Source organism: Podarcis pityusensis, assembly GCF_964106645.2.
Source record: "Podarcis pityusensis genome assembly, chromosome: 4".
Taxonomy (NCBI): Eukaryota; Metazoa; Chordata; class Lepidosauria; order Squamata; family Lacertidae; genus Podarcis; species Podarcis pityusensis.
In genome coordinates, this window is record NC_138027.1 from 42,497,423 (window position 1) to 42,518,756 (window position 21,334).

The 21,334-nt window shown below is 43.2% G+C and overlaps 1 protein-coding gene across 2 annotated transcripts in view; it reads left to right on the forward strand.

Moving 5' to 3' along the window:
- Positions 1 to 7,966: 7,966 nt before the first annotated feature.
- The window catches only part of VGLL3 (vestigial like family member 3), a 28,529-nt gene continuing 15,161 nt past the window's right edge, over positions 7,967 to 21,334 (forward strand). Inside the window, exon 1 of one of the 2 annotated variants that reach the window (XM_081001555.1) lies at positions 7,967 to 8,562. In XM_081001555.1, coding sequence (XP_080857681.1) covers positions 8,329 to 8,562 — 234 coding nt within the window. In that variant the 5' untranslated portion in view covers positions 7,967 to 8,328. The remainder of the gene's footprint in view (positions 8,563 to 21,334) is intronic. The other variant, XM_081001554.1, reaches the window with a different exon arrangement.

Consider the following 21,334-nt stretch of genomic DNA (forward strand, 5'->3'; position numbering starts at 1 on the left):
ATCACCAAGTTGTTCTTTTGCTTTTCATGTATGTGTGTGTTAGATCACACCTTTAAAAGTACCTGCTTTCCTTAAAAAAAAAAAAATCTCACTGCCACCATTTAGTAAAGGTAAAGGGACCCCTGACCATTAGGTCCAGTCTTGGCCGACTCTGGGGTTGCAGCACCCATCTTGCTTTATTGGCCAAGGGAGCCGGCGTACAGCTTCTGGGTCATATGGCCAGCATGACTAAGCTGCTTCTGGCGAACCAGAGCAGTGCACGGAAACGCCGTTTACCTTTCCGCCGGAGCGATACCTATTTATCTACTTGCACTTTGACGTGCTTTCAAACTGCTAGGTTGGCAGGAGCAGGGACCGAGCAACGGGAGCTCACCCCGTCGTGGGGATTCGAACCGCCGACCTTCTGATCAGCAAGTCCTAGGCTCTGTGCTTTAACCCACAGTGCCACCCGCGTCCCATTTAGTTTCATATAAATAATAGTTTAGCTCACCAGTTATCGCATTAGTCAAGACCGGCCATAACATCTCTGTACCAGCTTTATATTATGCAGGCACATTAAGCAAACTGAGGTGCCCCCACCCAAGTGGAAGATGCTTGTGGGTGAGGAGGATTGTAGCAATCAGCCTTCCATACCTTTTAAGCCCACTTCTGTTCATCCCTCCCGAACCACACACACACACACTGCTGCTCTTCCTGAGCCTATCCCAACCCAGGCTGCACAAGTAATTCCTCATGAGTAAATGTAGGGGTGTGTGTGGAGAGGTTGGCAAAGGACACACAGATCTTCCAGGGTTCTAAATCACAGCAGGCCTCTCATGACAAGAAAGGGCTTCCCGTTTCAGAACTTATATGTCAACATGTATAGGACTAGGAGTGTTCACAAAAACTTCAGGGGGTGACAGAAGTATTCAGAGCAAGTACTGAATGGGAGAGAAATGCCCGAAGGGAGGGGGGGGATACAAATATTTTATTAAACTTTGTTCACAGCTAGGCTCTTAATAGAAAGTAAAGGTCAGATTTCCACACTTTCTGGGAGTGAAGTACACCTCACAGACATAGCGTGGTAGGTGCCATGAACACCACATTTCTTAGAAGATGCTAGTGTAAAAAGGCTTTTTCAAGTGAGAGAGGACTTTGGGCCCAGAACACATAGCTTCAGATAAGGAGCTCTAGTTTGACCTGGGATTTACATCAGGTTTTGCCTTCTCCCCCATTCTCATTACCATAATTAAACACCCATCTTAAGTCAGATCAGGGCCATTTCAGATTGGACCCCAAATTGAATTGGGGAACATGCATAGCCCTAATAAGTACAATAAGTACAAATAACCTGCTGAATGTTTGGAGACCAAACTATCTGAAGGACCAGCTGCATCTGTATGTGCCTGTGCAACTTTTAAAATCACCCTCATTTGCCCTGCTCTCTGGATCATCATTAGTTTGTTAGCTTTGTGGATACTAGACACAGGTCCTTTTTGGTGTTGGTCCCACAGCTTTGGAATTCCTTTCCCAGGAAACTATGCATGGTCCCACCAGTATTTGCTTTTAAGAAGATCCTGAGGACTCCCTGCCCCACCCCCACTTTTCACTCTGTATTTGGTGGGTGTGTTGCTTCCTGAGTGTACTGTTGTGGCTCATTAATTCATGAGACAGTTTTAGTAAGCGGCAAAGCCGATTTTGTATGATTTTATTCATCTTTCTGTACAATGCCTTGGAAGTGCTATGCCCTGGAAGGTGGGTTAAAGGTAAAGGTACCCCTGACCATTAGGTCCAGTGGCGGATGACTCTGGGGTTGCTCATCTCGCTCTATAAGCCAAGGGAGCCAGTGTTTGTGCGCAGACCGTTTCCAGGTCATGTGGCCAGCATGACTTCTGGTGAACCAGAGCAGCACACGGAAATCCCGCTTATCTTCCCACCAGAGCGGTACCTATTTATCTACTTGCACTTGACATGCTTTTGAATTGCTAGGTGGGCAGGAGCTGGGACAGAACAACGGGAGCTCACCCCATTGCGGGGATTCAAACCGCCAACCTTCTGATTTGCAAGCCCTAGGTTCAGTGGTTTAGACCACAGCGCCACCCGCGTCCCGGAAGGTGGGTTAATAAATCTTAATAAGCAAACAAAGGAAAGATCAGGAAACTACACCATCGCTCTCCTGGATCTCATCTAGTTTGACCCCTTAAATAGGACCACAGGACTGAAGAAGTCTCTGGATGCTTTGCAGTGAGAAAAAAGTACATGAAAAACTTCAAAAGCACTTTCTGTTTGGCAGCCCAGTCATTTCTGCTCAGAATCAAGACCTGCTGCACCCAATGGGGCTTATTCCCTAGTAAGTGTGTTTAGAATGTTGGCCTTTATTCTTCTATTAAAAAGCAGGTTCAAGTCCTCACATGTCAGGCTTCAAATAAACTCTAGATGTTTGATAAAAGCTAGTGCTTAGTGACAGGGGATAGAACCAGTCCGAATGCTAAATCCCCCCCTTTTAGCAGCCAGAACTAGACTCTTAATACTGTAGTAGATACAGAGATATATGAAAGCTCTTTTGCTGCTGTTTCCCTGCATCAATTCCATTTACAAATAACTCAAGGGCTTCTCTCATCTCTCCATTAATGGACTCCCCATCTATGCTGCAGCCTAATGGAAATAAGAAAATAAAGATAAGCAGTGCATGCGCAGAAAGAGCACCCAGTCCCAGACATTTTCTCACCTTGCTCAAACGTGCTCTGATTGGCATTGTTGTAAAATTGATATAAAATACAATATAAAAGTCTATATTATATTTCATTGTGAAAGCAACAGCAAGCATCTTTCTATTGGGTTGTAGCTAACGTTAGACATACTCAAGAGCAGGACCATTGAAATTAACGAGTATGACTAACTTAGGCTTCTTTATTTCTGTGGGTCTACTTTGAAAATTACTAACTCTATTAAGACTAGTAACTTTAATACTCTGCTCTTTTAACAGCACATTCCTTAAAAAAAAAAAAGACATAAAAATCAATTATATTAAAGTAGAGCAGAACAGCTGCCTTGGAAAATGATTTGAAAACTGCATTTGGTCTAGAATAGGGCTACAAGATTATTAACTGGAGTTGCATGGCTTGACCATATTACACCAGTGCTACTGCTTTGTCAGCTACAGTGGCTCCCAGGCAATTTTGAGTCTCAATTTGAAGCCCTGAACTGCTTGGGACCAACTTATCTGAAAGATCATCTTCTTTCAACCTGAACATCAAGACCCTCTAGAGAGGACCCTTCTCCAGGTGCTTCTGTCTGATAAATAAGACTGATCACCAGCAGCATGAGACCTTCCTGGCAGAGGCACCCCAGTTTTGAAGAGCCTTCTTTTTGGCAGCACCTCTTTAAAACAGCAAATATTTCACAGTCTGAGTCTCTTGGTTTAGTGCTTTGTTTTCTAAAAACGATTTTTTTTTGCTACAGTTTTGTGCTGTGTTGTAATATTATATTGTTTTTTATTTCCTATTTTGCATTGTGATCCACCCCAAGAATTTCTGTTATGCGGCAGCTATTTGAATACTGTGATATAAATAAATCATTTATGGGGAAATGAAAAGGGGTTTACCTGGTGCCCAAAGACAACATGCAGCACCAGCAAATGTCTGGGCATAGAGCCCAAAGCCAGGCCCCAGAGAAGGAAAATGAAATCAGTGGGCATAAGTTACACACTCTGGGAGCTTGGGGGCAAAGGATCAAAGACAGAATGGTCCATTGTTAGAGGAGGGTGGTCGTGTGAGAAGGACCTTTTTCTTTTTAAGAAGGTTAGGTGGGCAGAAACCCTTCTTTCTCCCATTTTCCTTATCTAACTATTCTGTCCTTTCCTTCTTTAACCCTGCAGTGTACCAGATATTAGCCCTATCACTGCATTATGTTTTTTTTTTAAAAAAATATTTATTGATTTTCCAACCATTTGAACACAATAGAACAGAAAAAACAAAAAAAGAAAAGAAAAAGCAAAGAAAAAAAGAGAAAAAACATAAGATTAACAAAACAAGAAACAAACCATTTAAAACACAAAACAATTTCAATATCTTAACTTTCATTCCCTTATTTCCACGACCTCCTCACGCCTCCCTTTCTGTATTCCACTTCTATGAATTGTTTCAGCAATTCCTTTCCATCTTCCTCTGTTTTCTATCCTATAATTATCTTAACATATTCTAATCTTATTTTTCCCTTTAATACTCTATTTCTATTTATACTTAATTCCTTATAACATTTCTACTAAAGCCATATACCTTCATTCCAACATTTTTCTAACATTCATTATTTTTACAATATTTCTATACATAGTCTTAAACTTTTTCCAGTTTTCTTCCACCGACTCTTCTCCCTGGTCTCGGATTTCTGCCAGTCGTTTCCGCCAATTCCATATAGTCCATCAACTTCATCTGCCATTCTTCCTGGATAGATAAATCTTGTGTCTTCCAGTACTTCACAATGAGTATTCTTGCTGCTATTGTTGCATACATGAGACAAATTCTATCCTTCTTTAACACCAATTGGCTGACCATGCCCAGGAGAAAGGCCTCTGGTTTCTTAAAAAGGGTATATTTAAATACCTTTTTCATTTCATTATGAATCATCTCCCAGAGTGTCTTAATCCTTCTAGCCCTATCACTGCATTATGCAGGGTGTGTGTCAGAAGCAGAATTGATATTCTTCTATATTTATCAGTAATTTGTATGAATGCAGCATTTTCACGGGTACTGTCTGTATTTTTGTAACATTTGTTATTAAGTTGTCTGTAGCTGTTTTTGTTTTCAGTACATTGCATATGTTTGTGTGTGTGAGAGAGAGTGTGTGTAGTCGAAATAAGTAATAAAGTAAGCCTCTTTGCAATTGGGGACCCCAATAAAGCAGCGTCCCCAGCCATGTGGAGATTTCTCCTGATGTTCAAGAGACAATGGATAAAAGTCCTCAAAGGACTTTCCCCCATACAGTGCAGGAAGATCGGGGACTTTTAAATACGAAACTTTCATGTGAGTAAAGGCCACCCTATCCTATTCATGCTTCATAGTTGAACAGGGCAAAAATGTCAGTAATAAAACTGCATAAAAGCAAGAGAAGCAGCAAATGAGGCAAACAACAATTTTGTGAGAAAACTGATTTTATTTCTGACATTCTAGAATAAAAAATATTAGCTTATATGCTTTTTTATTTTTTAAAAATGCGTTATTTCTAACCCTATAATTATAATAAATAAAAGGACAAACATAAAAAGACCTGTAAGATTGCAGCTGCCCTGCACAGAGTAGAACATCACCTGACAGAAATGGGGAAGTGTTTGAGCCTTCTTAAATCACTTAAGTCTTACTGAACTCCCATTCGCTTTCAGTTTGGAGGAATTTACACAACCTTAGCAAAAATGCTCTGATGGCCGTACAAGGGACATATCTGGAAATGAGGAAGCATTGTTGTTGTTGTTGTTTAGTCATTTAGTCGTGTCCAACTCTTCGTGACCCCATGGACCAGAGCACGCCAGGCACTCCTGTCTTCCACTGCCTCCCGCAGTTTTGTCAAACTCATGCTGGTAGCTTCGAGAACAGTATCCAACCATCTTGTCCTCTGTCGTCCCCTTCTCCTTGTTCTCTTTCCCAACATCAGGGTCTTTTCCAGGGAGTCTTCTCTTCTCATGAGGTGGCCAAAATATTGGAGCCTCAGCTTCAGGATCTGTCCTTCCAGTGAGCACTCAGTGCTGATTTCCTTCAGAATGGATAGGTTTGATCTTCTTGCAGTCCATGGGACTCTCAAGAGTCTCCTCCAGCACCATAATTCAAAAGCATCAATTCTTCGGCGATCAGCCTTCTTTATGGTCCAACTTTCACTTCCATACATCACTACTGGGAAAACCATAGCTTTTCCTATACGAACCTTTGTTGGCAAGGTGATGTCTCTACTTTTTAAGATGCTGTCTAGGTTTGTCATTGCTTTTCTCCCAAGAAGCAGGCGTCTTTTAATTTTGTGGCTGCTGTCACCATCTGCAGTGATCATGGAACCCAAGAAAGTAAAATCTCTCACTGCCTCCATTTCTTCCCCTTCTATTTGCCAGGAGGTGATGGGACCAGTGGCCATGATCTTCGTTTTTTTGATGTTGAGCTTCAGACCATATTTTGCGCTCTCCTCTTTCACCCTCAATAAAAGGTTCTTTAATTCCTCCTCATTTTCTGCCATCAAGGTTGTGTCATCTGCATATCTGATGATGCTGATATTTCTTCCGGCAATCTTAATTCCGGCTAGGGATTCATCCAGCCCAGCCTTTCGCATGATGAATTCTGCATATAAGTTAAATAAGCAGGGAGACAATATACAGCCTTGTCGTACTCCTTTCCCAATTTTGAACCAATCAGTTGTTCCATATCCAGTTCTAACTGTAGCTTCTTGTCCCACATAGAGATTTCTCAGGAGACAGATGAGAAAGCATACATTATCTTAATTTTGTATGGAAACGGTTTGTTTAAATTATTCATGTTATGTCCTTATAGATCAGCATAATCTTCAGTCTGAAGTTCTGACAAGTGTGCAGCAGTGAAAAAGCTTGAATTTGGAAGCTACAAGTTTGGTTCATCACATTGCACAGATGATGCAGAATTTCAGTTTTGTATATTGAGGACAATGCTACTGTCTCAGTGAGGCCAAGTTTGCACGTGATCATGCCTTAGCGTGAACATGTAAACAGGATGGCTCCCAGAGTGAAGATTGTGGCTCCAACATCCCTCTCCCAGTCCTGATACTGCTGTGTTACACTTGGCTAAATATTACATCTAAACGCGGGCTCACAGAGGAACGATTAGTGTAAACCAGTAACCAACCTTAGCTACAGTCTGTGTTTGGACCTTATGCTAAAGCAAACTGTGGCTTAGCCCTTGGTAGTGCAATCGCAACAAGACTGGCAGGGAGGGAGAAAGCTGCTTCACCCACTTTTGCTTGTTCGCGCTAAACGCTGCTTTGGGTTAGCATGTGCAAACTTGTTCTTGCATTTGGATACAAAATAAGGCTCCTTCCGAGTGCTGCTTCCGAGTTTATGTTCTGCTTGCATTCAGTGAAGAACAATGTTGCTTTTTGAAATTACTGTGAAACATTTAAGGGAAGATACTGTATCGTCTCTTACCTCTTTTAATGGCAAGTTTGCAAGCTGAGGAACAGGAATCCTGAACAGAAAAGAAAGATGTTCTTTGGGTAAATGAATACTAAAAATGCCATGCAAAATATCTCCTTATTATGCAGAAATGAGGAAGAAGAAGAGCTTTTCTGGAATTCTTCATGACAGGGCCAACACACCCATGAGGTAAGGTGAGGCAATCCCCTCAGGTGGCAAGATCTACTGTGGCAACAGATCTGTGCTCCAAGGAATGCAACACCTGTTGCTGCTGCTGCCCTGCTGGCCAGTAGGAGGCGCTGCTGGTCTCTTCCCACCCTTGTTCCTGATGCAGATCTTCAACTGAGGTGCCAAAATGTCTTGAGATAGCAGGACCCAGTGCTTTTATTCCTGGGGGGACACAGGGGTATGCATATCCCTAAACATTTTGTGAATCTTTGTACTTTTGTCCATTTACTGTATTTATTTTCCCCGATTTGAACTAAAAAAATGTTGATTTTCTTGAGTCAAAATGAGACTATCCCTAAATATATTTCAAGAAAAAAAGCACTGGCAGGGCTCATATTGTCTAATTAAAACCCTTAATTACAGGGACTCAGATGAAGGGTCTTTGGCGACCTGCCTAGCCCCTTTCCCCAACACTTTCTTTCACCTCATCTCCAGTTACACCCTTACCGACCAGGTCCCTGACCAAGCCGCTCTGTCACCACGATCCCAGTTGCCAAGCTCGTCTCCCCTTCTTCTCCCGCGCATCAGTCGCCTCGCTTTCCCAAACGCCTCCTTCGTTCTCTCCAGGCGCCGCTGCCTTCCCGGGCGACGTGGGAAACTCACGCGGCAAAAGGGGCGGAGTCGGCGCCTTCTTTTTTCTCTCCGCGCCTTCTTTCTCGGCCAATCCCCTTCCCAGCCCGCTCTGTCCGGACACCAACTTTTAGCCAATCCGAAGGCGGCGGGGCGGAGTTTGCCAAGTTGGGCCGCGGCTCCCCCGCGCCCGGGCAGCTATTGGCAGAGCGCGACAGCCCCTCATTGTGTCTATGATAATCAGGGCGGCGGAGGCGTGCTGCCCCTGCTCTGCCTCCCCGGGCTGCGCTGCCTCCTCCGCCCAAGGCAACCCGGCTTCTATTTAAGCGCCGCGGCGGCTCCCCGAGACTCCCGAAGATGACGGCGCCTCCGCCACTGGCCTCCGCAGCCCGAGGCTCCGCGCCCGAGCCCGGATGGGAGAAGGCAGCGCGGCGACCGGCACCGGTGGCTGGAAGGCTCGGCTCCCGCTTCTCCGGACGCTGGCATTAGCCGGTCCCGCGGCGGCTGCCATGAGCTGCTCCGACGTGGTGAGGCACCAGCCGCAGGCGACGTGCTGCCCGCCCCAGCTCAAGCTGCCCGGCGCCGTAGCTGCGGGTCCCGCCGCCCCCGGCGCCTTTCCTGCGCCGCCCTTCGCGCACAGCCAGCAGGTGAGACCCTTGCCGGACGCGCAGGAGGCGGGGCAGGTTCCATTCTAGGAGCGGGGTGGGAGAAGAACAGACGGGGCGGCTCAGTTTGGATGAAGAGAGCCGCTTCTCCGAGCGACTCTCCCGCTGGTTTTACACGTGTCTTTGATGAACCTGACATACTTGCGAGCCAGGTCGCCAGCTCATGGCCCTGACTTCAGTATGTGCGAGTGACGGATGCAGCGGTCAGCGGGTGATGCACGTGTGAACGAGGCTCCAGCGTGCGCGATGTCTTAAGCGCGTGCGACGACCTGTGCCTTGAGTATTTGTGCCTCTAAGCGAGTGTTGACATAAACGTCGATGTGCGTCACTCCTCGTATCTTAGGAATGTTTATGTCCTTCTTCACGGTCACCCGCTCTTTCTCGCACAGACGCCCGCTTTGTCTCTCCCACGTCGCAGGCACATACATTCCCTTGGGTGCGGCACACACTGCCTGTCGCTACTTGTGACAGACAAGGCATCGGGGCTGTTTGCCACCACGTGTGTATGTGTGTACCTGGGCGGGGTGGCGGAGAGGGGGACCGAGCCCCAGCCGAGGGGGGAATGTCAGGCGCGCCGGCCTGTGAACAGAGAGCACACCTGGGGGTCAGGGGTGTGGGGCGTGAGAGTGTCCGGCGGCGACTGGGACCTAGACGGAGCGGGTTTTCACGACCTCCCGCTCCCTGAAAGTAGCAGCAGAGGCGCTCCAAGTCACCTTAGGATCTGACGCGGAAGTTTCTTGGCGCTTTCCAGAAGCTCAGATAGCAGAAACAGACTTCTTCGACGGACGGTGTCCTTTAGTGGTGCCGGCAGGATTGCCCCCTCTGGCGTGTTACCTCCCTTGCTCGTGACTGTGAGGAAGTGGGTCTGGGAGGGGAAAGGCAGCAATGAGAGAGGTGAACGTCTGGACTTCGACGACGCGTGTCTGTGCGTCTTAAAAGCGCGCGCTAGAGCGGGGAAAGTTGGGCGTGCGTGTGAATATACTTGAGACGGCTTTGGACCCCAGGGTCTGGAATGTATGTATTTTTCTGGATTCCAGCCGAGTGACTCGGGTTGCCCCGACTCTGTGGCCGGACCCTTGCGGGGTTCGCTTTCTCGACAGCCACTCGGCTTGCGAGAGCCTCGCCAGGTAAGCAGGAAGCGCTTCTCCTCGGCCGCCTGCGCCCGTCCTCCGGCACCTGAGGGCCAGGGCAGCCCCGGCGCTCGGCCCTGCTTCTAGAAAAGATCGCGCAGGGCTGAGTCCTGGCCAAAGTTGCCCACGGGAAAGCGGAGGAAAGCTCGTCCGCGTTACTTAGGCATGGCGCCTGACGAGATCGCTGGGCGCAAACACGTTTGGGGCGCTGGATCATCGCACCTTGGTTTTGCTCATCTGGTTCCCACCCCCCGAATTCTGAATTAATGCTGGGATGGTGCCCTTAAGGAAGATTGCATTTGTGCTCTGACATCTGAAGGTATGCTTTCGAAAGCAAGCTCCATTGCTTTCAGCGGAACTTATTTCTAAGTACAATGGGATGGATTGCGAGATCTGTTTGTTTGCGAGTTAGTCTCGTTGATTCTAACAGACATACTCGGAACACAGCTGCTTTGGAGGGAGATCTTCCTGTCCATACAATGTAATTTGGGATTGTGGTATGTAAGGGTTTACTTCCAAGTAAATGTGCGCTCCTTAAACTTGCTATCCTGGTCAGTTGTAGGTGCTGCCCCGTTCAAGAGCATAGCCAGAAAGTCATTTTCGTAATTGCAGTGAGTTAAATGGGTCTGTATGTTGGAGCAAAAGGTACAACAGAAGAGTTTTGTGGTACTTTACGACTACCAGATTAATTTGGGTTTACACTTTTGTGAACTAAAGAAAGTCCTCTTCATCAGATGTATCTGATAAAGTGGGCTCTACTACACAAAAACTTATGCTGCAACAAATCTGTTACATTGAGGTGCCACAAGCCTTTCAGTAATCCTACACAGGTCAACTCAAAAGTAAGCCCTATTAACTTCATTGGGAATTAAGCCTGTATAGGATTGCAACCTTCACTGCCTTTACTGTTTTAATTGCTTCATTTGGGTTTTTAATTGAGAGCATTGCTTTGTGGGTGTAAACAGTGTTATTTCTATACCAAGCATAATTCATTGTAATTAACTATAACAATGGCCTAGTTGTACTTTCTGCATATTATTACTATGGCTGCAATCCTGAACACATGTACTATGTCCTACTGAACACAGTATAACTAACTTCTGAGTAAACATTCACCAAGTTGCACAGTATGTCTAATTGGTGTGCAGGACACCTCGCTTGATAAAACAAGCCCCAGTACTGTTTTTTGTTACAGTGCTGTTTTAAAGTACTAAGTTCTTTTGCAGATCTAGAGAAGAGGGTTGTTGTTGTTTAAAGACAGTCAAACATCTTGTTCTTCTAGTAAAGCGGCAAGGGCTGTTTTTACCCTTTAACTTAAGAATCTGATGTAACAAAGTAAATCAGGAAATTCTTATCAGGCTGACAGCATTTTTAGACTATGCTTGTGCGTGGGTGAAGTGGGACTAATATTGACTTGGCCCCAATGCAGTCATCTGAGAATACATTTTTTGGTTGTTGCTGCATTCCATAAGGTTTTATCATTATTATCCACAAAAATTGTTTTCTCCGTACATGGGAAGTGACCCTTAATACCAGCTTGCCTGGGAGACACAAATATGGGCTAAAATACAAAATCCCTTTTTCAAGTTTATTATTTCCTCTTTATTCATTGCCAAGGCAGTTTGAGCAATGCTTGGCTAACTTTTTCAGGTCCATTATACATGGACAGTAAGAGCGTGTAGAATTTGGGATGTCTTCCCATCACCATCATCACTGAAGTATACTGAAGTTTATTTTGCAATCTGGGTTATTACAGTTGCAATTGAAACCATTTTACTGATTTGCAGTTTTACTGTTTAAGCATTCCACAATTTCAAGTATTATTTGCTAAGAGATCAAATACGAACAGATGTTCCAGTTTGCTATCATATTTGGAAGTCCAGCGTGGCAGTGGAAAAATTAGGGTTTATATACCTTAAATTTCTTCATCTCTACTTTTTCATTTTACAGTTCCAGGTTTTGAGCATCTTTTTTCATCTATGTATTTTTAAAATTAAGAAGTCGCTTTCTTTTTAGGGGACTACTGAGTCCATAGAGCGAAGCATATACTGTATTTAGCAAGTAAATTTCTTTGTTGGCGAATTGTTAGATCTAACTTCTTCTATATGCCACTGTCCCTATGTTTTCCTGCCTTGATCTTTTCTCCTTGGGTTTTTGTTTCATTTTTTTCTATATGAATCTTAACAGCGATAAGAAAACGGTGATTAACTTTAATTGTTGACAGCCTGAACACAGGTATGCTTCATTGCCTGAACACAAGTTTAGTTTAGGAAACACTTTACTTCTGTTTGGCTGTTCTCCCCCCACTTTTTTATATTTCCAAGCTGGCAAGTTTGTAAAGAGGTGATGTCTCTGCTCTTTTCACGTATTTATGGATTTCTGATTTAATAAAACCTGAGGGTAATAACTATGATATTGCGTAACATTGATAAGAACCCCGACTCTCACTGCTATCTAGCAGAGGTAATGTGCCTGGAGCAGCTTCCACATACTGTTTTCTTTGCTGGGTCACATTCCTTGCAGCTTTTGCTGCACACTGTAAAAATCTTCCGTGAATGGCACCTATGGCTGAATGCTGGTATGTTCTGACTCAGTCCAATATACATCCCTGATGGCATCAGCATGGCGAGGTTGAAAGCACTGGTTCCTTCTAGGGAGAAGAGGACCAAATCTAGCCTATCCTTCAAACAGGTGACGGGCACTCTCAGAGCTTCACCAACTGTGCTGGTCATCTGTTTCACAGGTGCATGTGCATAGATTTTAATGGACGTGGACATGCAGGGAAATGTGTCTGGGGAATCTTTGGTCTAAGACTAAAAATTGTAGAAACAATCACACTTCCTTTACCTTTGCACACTTGATGGTTATAGAATGGCAACATTTGGAGTCAATAAAATTCAGAAGACACTGCCAGTGATATTTTAGGGGATTTGGAATATTTGTTTGCCTTTATAAGTAATACTTTATAAGCCCGTAGCAGGCAAAAAACAAACAAACCCTACAACAATAACAACCCCAGATTTGGAAGGTCACGATAATATTTTTGGTTGGCACGCTTATTTGTGGTATGAAAAGGTGAAAGTACATAAAGGTTTTACAAACAATATAATTAGGAAAAATTTGTATAGAATATGGGACAAATACAAATTTTTATTGGAAACTAAAACACCACTTTGGTTTTCACCTTTGAAGCCATAGCAGTGAAAAAGAAAAATATGTCGGAAAGTTGGGCGACTTATAGAAAGGAGAGGAGGGTGGAGAATTTAAATTAAAAGAGGTTAAGGATTTACCAGGAATGGTAACAAAATGGTAACAATATCATTTGAATGAAATATTTAGAAAGGATATGAAGTGGGGGTTTGGGGAACAACTATCACAATTAGAGACATGTTAAATTGTAATGTTAAAGTGATGTCTAAAATGTACAAGATGCTGTTGGGTAGGGAGACAAAGGTCGAACAAATGAAATCTTCAGTGATAGACTGGGCAATAGATATTAGGCATAATATAGAAATGGAAGGATGGGAACGATTATAGAATACAGATATAAAATTTACAGCATGTTATTGTTTAAGTCAAAATCATATGAAAATGCTATATAAATGGTACCTAACACCTAGTAGATTGGCAAAAATGTATAAATCAAAGTCAAATAAGTGTTGGAAATGTAAAGAAAAAGAAGGCACCTTTTTCACATGTGGTGGTCTTGTTAAAGCTTACTGGGAAATGGTGATATATAATGAATTGAAAAAGATGTTTAAGATAACATTAGTAAAAAAAGCCAGAAGCTTTTCTCTTGGGAATTATAGGATTAGAACTACCCAAAAAATATAGAAATTTATTTATGTATGCGACTATAGCTGCAAAAATGTTATTTGCCCCAAAGTGGAAGGATATAGAAGTACCAACAAAAGAAGATTAGATACAGAAACTAGTGGAGTATGCAGAAATAGCAAAACTTACTGGAAGAATAAGAAATCAAGACAACAAACGTTTTAGAAAGGAATGAACGTGGTTTATTGAGTATTTACAAACAAGCTGTAAACAGTTCAAGACATTGGCAGGATTATTGTGAAAACCTGTAGTTTTAAACATATATATGAGATATATATGGGACATGGGTGGCGCTGTGGGTTAAACCACAGAGCCTAGGACTTGCCGATCAGAAGGTTGGCAGTTTGTTTGTTGTTGTTTTTTAAATGATATTTATTAAGAATTTTAAGATTACAGAAAAGTCAAGAAGAAGAAAAAAAGAAAAAAGCAAGGAAAAACAAACCACAATCAAACAATACAAGTCGATAAAAATCAAAAGCAAAAAGCAAAAAACAAAACACATAACACATCAAAATCAAAAAACAAAAATAAACCACAAAAGTTTAAAAACAGATCCAATATTCCCAAATCCTTAACTGTCATTACCTTATTTCATCGACCTCCTCACCCCTCCCTTTTTTGTATTCTAGTTATTGATTATCACAGCAAATCCTTCCCATTTTTCATAATATTCTGTCATTAAATTACCTTAATCTATTTTAACCTTATCTTACTATAAAAAACCCTAAAACTTAAAGCTTGAGTCTTATCTATACCAATTTCTCATAACCATGACATATTCTTGCATAGTTCTTTTTAACATTTCTGCTAAAGCCAAATAATTTCGTTCCAACATCTTTTTTAATACTCATTAATTTTAGAAAACATTCCTAAATAGAATTTTTGAAACTTTCTCCAATCTTCATCCAACGTCTCTTCCTCCTGGTCACGGGTTTTGTCAGTCCTTTCTATCCCATCCATCTAGTTCATTAACCTGGTAACCTTATGTCAGAGGCCCTTAAGTCTCTTCCATGTCCCTTCCGCAGATCTTCTTCATATTTATACCTGTACTTTACTTTGTCTTCTGCTCCTTTCACTCGTGGAGACTCCAGCTTGCCAGTATTTTTATCCCTTCTCGACAGATCAGCCCCTTTTCCATAGTCCACACTGAACACCATGTGGTATTTAAAAACATTTTTCAAGATCCCTCCAAAATTGAGGACCCCCACAACTCCAAACTCCTCCCGACCCAACGCCAGACTTGAAAAGTCAAAACATCCCTGCATAGGGGGGTCTATCCAGCCCCCCGTCTCCAAACCAAACAAGACTCTATCTCTCCAAATCTGGCTTTTTCCAGGTTCATTTGTCAGGTCCAACCACTCATGTTCCTGCTGGGCCACGGTTCCCTCCATCTCTGCCTCTCGGGGTCCAGCCACAACCTCCTCCTTCATCTGATCTGTCAGAGCACATTCCTGATTTGATTCCTGAGTGGGTTCTATATAGATACCCACTACCTGTCCAAAATTTCTGATCGCAACAGTCATCAAATCCGTCTTCTCATGTAACTGTTCCAATAAAGCACTTGTTTTATAGAAAGCACGCACCAGAGCCTCTGAGCACATTGTTATACAAGGTCAGAAGTCTATTCCCACGATCTTAATCTGTTGCAGCTGCTCCCCAGTTCAAGTTTAGTAACAGTTTCACAAGCTCCCTCTAGGGGAAGAACTTCTATTTGTATCCAACTCTTTTTTTTTTTTTAACAGCAGATCTAACAACAAAGTTTCCTTTTTCAGATATTTTGTCAATATTTGTTCCTTTAAATTGCGAAAGAGCACAATGGGATCACTATGTTTCTCTTCTTTTAACTATCTGTCAAAAACATTTGTCTATAGTCAATGAACTTTCCCAAAAACGTCTGTCCTGACACCCCGCTCCCAGGTTCAAGACGGTGGAAAATTACTTTTCTTACACTCTCTTCTGCAGGTTTAAGCAATCCGGAAAAAATCCCCCCTCTTCTCCTGCTTCCGAAGGGGGTTCAGTAATTTTAGATGATGAAAGTTGATCCTTTACAAACGATTTTCTACACTCTAGTTTGCCATGTCTTTGCTTTAATCTATCTACAAGAAACGGAAGGCTGACTTCCTGTTTAGACCTTCCCGCTTCAGTGCCAAATTAAGAGGAATTTCTTAATCCAATTTTCCGTTCTACTCACAGATCGTTGTTTAAAGTCCAATTGTCCAAATTTGATCTGTTCACGGGTAGTTGTTTTGTAGCCAAATTGTCCCAGGAAAAAGGTAGCGCTGTCTGGCAACGGCTGTGCGGCTTCGCTCCACGGAAGAAGCAGTTGACTCTCAGCACCGCGCCACTAGCCCCTCTTCGCTCCGGAGCCCGTAATTGGGTTCCTTTACAAATGGGGGGGGGGTGCAAAAGGTGCCCGCCGAGTCCCACGGTCACAGGCTTCATCCGCCTGTGATTTTTAGAGGGTCCCCGCTTCGCTGTAGCGGAACAGACCCGTTTCCCATGGAGCCAGTCCCTCCGGATCAGAGGGAATCCGCCATTACCGATGGCGCCACCCCGGAAGTCCAGAAGGTTGGCAGTTTGAATCCCCACAATGGGGTGAGCTCCCATTACTTGTTCCCTGCTCCTGCCAACCTAGCAGTTCGAAAGCATGTCAAAGTGCAAGTAGATAAATAGGTACCGCTCCGGCGGGAAGGTAAACAGCGTTTCCGTGCACTGCTCTGGTTTGCCAGAAGCGGCTTAGTCATGCTGGCCACATGACCCGGAAGCTGTACACCGGCTCCCTCGGCCAATAAAGCAAGATGAGTGCTACAACCCCAGAGTCGGCCACGACTGGACCTAATGTTCATGGGTCCCTTTACCTTTACCTATGAGATATATATATATATATGAGAACAGATGATTAAAAGAAATTTGAAGTATGCAGGAAAGGATGAAAATAAATGTAAGGAACCGCAGAAAGAGGGGAAAGGGAGTCAAAACTTGAAAAGATTAATACTATGGTTAAATAATTGTTATAATGTATATAAATGAAAATTATAAATTAAAAAATAAAATAAAATATTAATAACCTCAACCATGGCTTACATAAATCCTAACATAAACAACAGATTTAGACAGTTTCATTTTTTCCCTTTCCCTTGGCTCTGTCTAGTCTGTTCTGCTTTTGGTGTTGTCAAAATACAATGGGAAAAGAATTCCAAATTCATTTTCTGTTAATTATAATTTAATCATGAATATTGCAACAAGCTGATGTTTTCTGAACTAAAATTGTACAATAGATTACTCACTACTTTAGCCTTGATCACGCCAAAGTGAACTTTCAGATTCCACTGATTTCAATTGGGATGCTTCAGCACATGTTTAGATATTTTTCCACTGAAGCACTGGTATGGTGAAGTGTACACGTTTAGACTGCAGCATGCCCTAGATGGACAACCTGTGGCCCTCCTAATGTTGTTTGACTATAGCACCCATCACCCCTGACTATTAGCCATACTGGGTGGGGTTGATGGTAATTCCTTTTGCATGCTTATTAGGATGGTTCTTATGATAGATTGGAAAGAAACTGGCATTCATTTCCCATAGGCAGCAATGGCCAACCCTACTGCTTACCTGCTACTTACCGGGGTTGGCCATTGCTGCCTATGGAAAATAGGTAGTGACTAAATTGCACTAGATTATGTCATATGCTGTACAGTACTTAGAATCTCTTGTTCCATATCCCCGTATTTACTTACTTGTCATGCCTGCTAACCAGGTGATATTTTAAATGCACAGGCTGCATTTAATTGGTGGGAAGGGGATGAGGGGTTGGGGCATGCTGCTGTAGGTGGAGAAAGGAAGGAGAAAATATGTTAGAGGAGAGCCAAACATTTGCAATCGCCAGCAGATGGACATCAGCACTGAGCCAGACACATTTGGCCTGTGGTCTGACCATCCTTTTCATACCAATGCGAATTTATTCATATCAACACTCACAGGAAGTGTGCTTTAAACTTTGCTGCCGATATCCAGTTATGCCTTCAACAATTTCTGACACTTCACCTCATCCCTACGAAGTTTTATAAGCATTGATCCAAGCAGTGGCAAGAGAATAATCTGAAACTGTAACAAATACATCAGTTGGTTATATCCAGTTACGTATGTCTGCTCTTGGAAGGCTCTTCCCTTTAGTGGAGGCTTCCGTAAATGAGAGGTGGGAGGAAGAGAGTTTTTGCAAATCACACCTTTCTTTTATAACCTCCCCCACCCCGGTCACCTCCTGCAGTGCTCCAGAGGGCCTTCCAACATTCTGGAGCAGATTTCTGGTGGGCACAGTGGGCTGCAAAAGGGAAGGCAAATCATCAAATTCTGTTCCCCCCTCAGTTCATGGAAACTTCTGCTAGGTTTAAGAGCCTTCCAAGAGCTGAGAACCCCAACAGGCTAAAACCTGTATTTTTTTGTTTCCAAATACGATGGCATTAAATGCCTTCTTTATGAAATATGTCGAACAGTTTGAAAAAAGGTTATAGTTTAAAATTCTCAGTTGTGTAAGTTATGTGAATGCACTGACTTAGGAATTTTCAGGGTGATTGCATTTGACATGCAATTTGTACATCACTATTTGTAAATGTCTTTCTCTTTACACACACACACACACACACACACACACACTTGTTCTCGTCCTTTTATTATTCAGTTCATTTTATTGGGGCTGCAAATTGAGCTTGTCCTATTTTTCATCGCTGGAAAGGCCTTAAAGCTTATGGGGATCTGTTTTCAAAAGCTCCAGGATATCTTTATAATATGGGGATGGACTGTATCTCAGTGCAAGAGGGCCTTTTTTTTTCATGTAGAAGGTGCCAGTTACAGACTCCAGTTTAAAAGAATAATGTAGCAGGTGCCAGGAAATAGCTGCATTGAAGGGGTTTGGACTAGATGACCCCTGGGATCCTTTCCAACTGTGCAATTCTATGAGCTACTCTTCTGCAAGAGGAAATAACATAGCTTGGTCCTTTATAGTTTAGAAAAAAGATGAGTAATAGAGACTATGTTAAGAGGTATATATGGTGTAGAGAAAATGGGCCCTCCCACAATATCAAAACATGGGGTCTTCCAATGAAGCTGAGTAGTCAAATACACACAGTTAAATTATGGAATTTGTTACCACAAGCATTGTGGTGGTCACCAACTTTGATGGTTTTGAAAGGGAATTAGACAAATTCATGAAGAATCGGGCTGTCACTTGCTACCAGTCATGATGCCTATATACCTTGAGGTTTGAAGTCAGTGAGGAACCAGAACAGGAGACGACTATTGCCTGGCAGGCTAGATAGATCTTTGGTCTGTTTTTGTAAGGCGTTGTACCAGTGAGGGTGTGTTTAGTGATGGCAGAGAGACCTATGGGGGAATAATTCCTAGTTTTGCTCTGTGGCATCTTTGCAAGATGGCTTTGCTTATTTCTGCTATGCAACATGGCGTGCCCTGCTGCTATTATGGTTCATGCCGCAGATGATGCATGGTTATGCTTACAGCAATGTTGACTCCGTAGTATTGTTGCCACTTTGCTGACAAAGGGTCATCTGTCAAATGGCATGGGTTGCAATAGCAGCCATCCTATGAAATGCACTCTCAGAACTCTCACGTGTGCAAAGGCTTCTCCATTCATTTTAGTCGATTTATTCATTGAAATGAATGGAGAAGCCTTAGTATGTACTCATATCAAGGTGCTTTGGAAGAGGACCATAAGGAATAATTTGCTTTAAAAGTGTTAGTAAAGTTTAATTTTATGGCTAGGATTCCCCCCTCTCTTGAAGACTGCCAATGAAAATCTAACTTCATAACATGAACAACGTTGAGGCTCAAAGAGATGTCTTAGGAATTGTCCTACTGTGAAAACTTTAAGGGGGGGGGGGAATTCATTTGGTTTCTGTTGCTTGAAAATGTATATCAAGTATTACCCTGTTGTTGAAAAAAACATTCTGTGTATGTAGAGAAAGTTTGCCACTAGGCTGGTAAAGTGTTAGCATCTTAGGATAAAATAGGAATATCAAAGATTCAGCTTCATTTTCTAAAATTAACCAAAATAACTTTCAGCAATAACTCTTGGGATGAGAAACAGGAAAGATTGAAATGCAAATGCTGTGAGAGAGCCTTGACCATGAAACGAAGAGCATTCCTGCACAGAGCAGCAGCTCTGGATATGAGTTTTAATTTCCTGAATTCCACCTACTATATACAAACGCTAGCAGACTTCCAGGCAGTAGCATCTGGATCCCAGGAACAAGTTTCCACATTGTCCCCTTGGCCTACCCTTCACATGTAAATTTTCCTGGTTCGCCATTTGAAAATGATCTCAATAAGCTGAAAACAATAACAATAAAATGACATCTGCAAAGGGCAGAGTCAAACTGCTACATTTGCAGGGAGTGTGACAACGCCAAAACTGGCCCATGATGAAAAATAGAGATGATAATGTATGACAGTGAACACTGCAATGCAATTTTCTTCCCGTTGTTTTTTGCTAATATATGGCACAGTTTTCCATGTAAGAGGGTATGTAAACTGGGGGGTGGGGTGGGGGGTGAGTACCAAGGGGCCTGAAGGAAGAGCTACATTTTGCCCCCAGGGCTGTGGTTGCTCACCCTGTTCTTTTGTGATGTGAGTAACAATGTGTTATTTCTAAGAAACTGAAAATACTAACTTGATGCTGCTGAGCTGAAAGAAATGAAATAAGTGAAAGTTATAAAACACTGGACTCTTCCTCTTTTGCATACTCTCTCACATCCTCAGATCCCAGCTGCTCATGTGCCCATGTTCTTGAACTTCAACTTCCATCAGTTGCAGGCAGCACGATGTGCTGACTAGGTCCTATGGCAGTTTGCAGCCCAAAACATCTGGGCAGCACTAGGTTGGAAAAGCCTGGGTCAGGCTAAAATGCTATTTAACAGACTACTTCTATGAGAGCCTAAGAATGGTGGCAAACATTGTGCTGCACAGAGGGTGAAGGGGAAGAATGGGAAACACTAAGGGCTTATCCATACATGCCTTTTGCCCCACTCTTTCCAGGCACAGGTCGGCACCTTAAAGCTCTGTGTCCCACTGCACCCCCCCCCTATTTTGCTCCAGAGCTTTCCCTGTGAAAACCTGCTCAATCAGAGTGGATGTTGGTTTGGTATTTCCACGGACTAACATTTGCTCCGATTGAGCATTAAAGAGTAGATTTTCAAGGGGGAAGCTCCAGAGGGGAAAAGGGTGCTCAGACCCCGAGCTTTAAAGCACAGGCTGTACCAGTGGATGAAAGGTAAGTGTGGATAATAAGCCCACAGAGAGCTGAGTTAAAAACCTGCAACCTTTTTGATTGCAGCGCGCTTGAGGATGGTGTAATGCAAGCAGGGACAATCTGATGCTAATGACAACTCCTTCTGCAAATAACGTGGAAATTACTGGGGGAGGGGATGGAGTGACTTAGAACAAACATACCATGTGAGCCATTCCTGCTGCCTGCCACCACCAAGGAGGGGGGTTCATCCGTCTCCCAGTTCCTGGAAGCCCCTTACTTCCCAAACTATGGTCTGTGTCTAATGCTTAAGTGCCAGTTGTAACGGTTAAGAAACAAAAGCACAAACTGCCATGAACCAAAATATATGCACAACAAGTTCATATGAGAAAGGGGAACTAATAACCCTGGATAATTGACATATGATAGCAGAGTGGGAGAGGAGGTAAGACAAGAATCCTCAAGTTTATTCATCAGGTGGAGACCAAAGCAAAGGAGCCTCCACTTTGGTGTATGTATCCTGGTCCCCCAG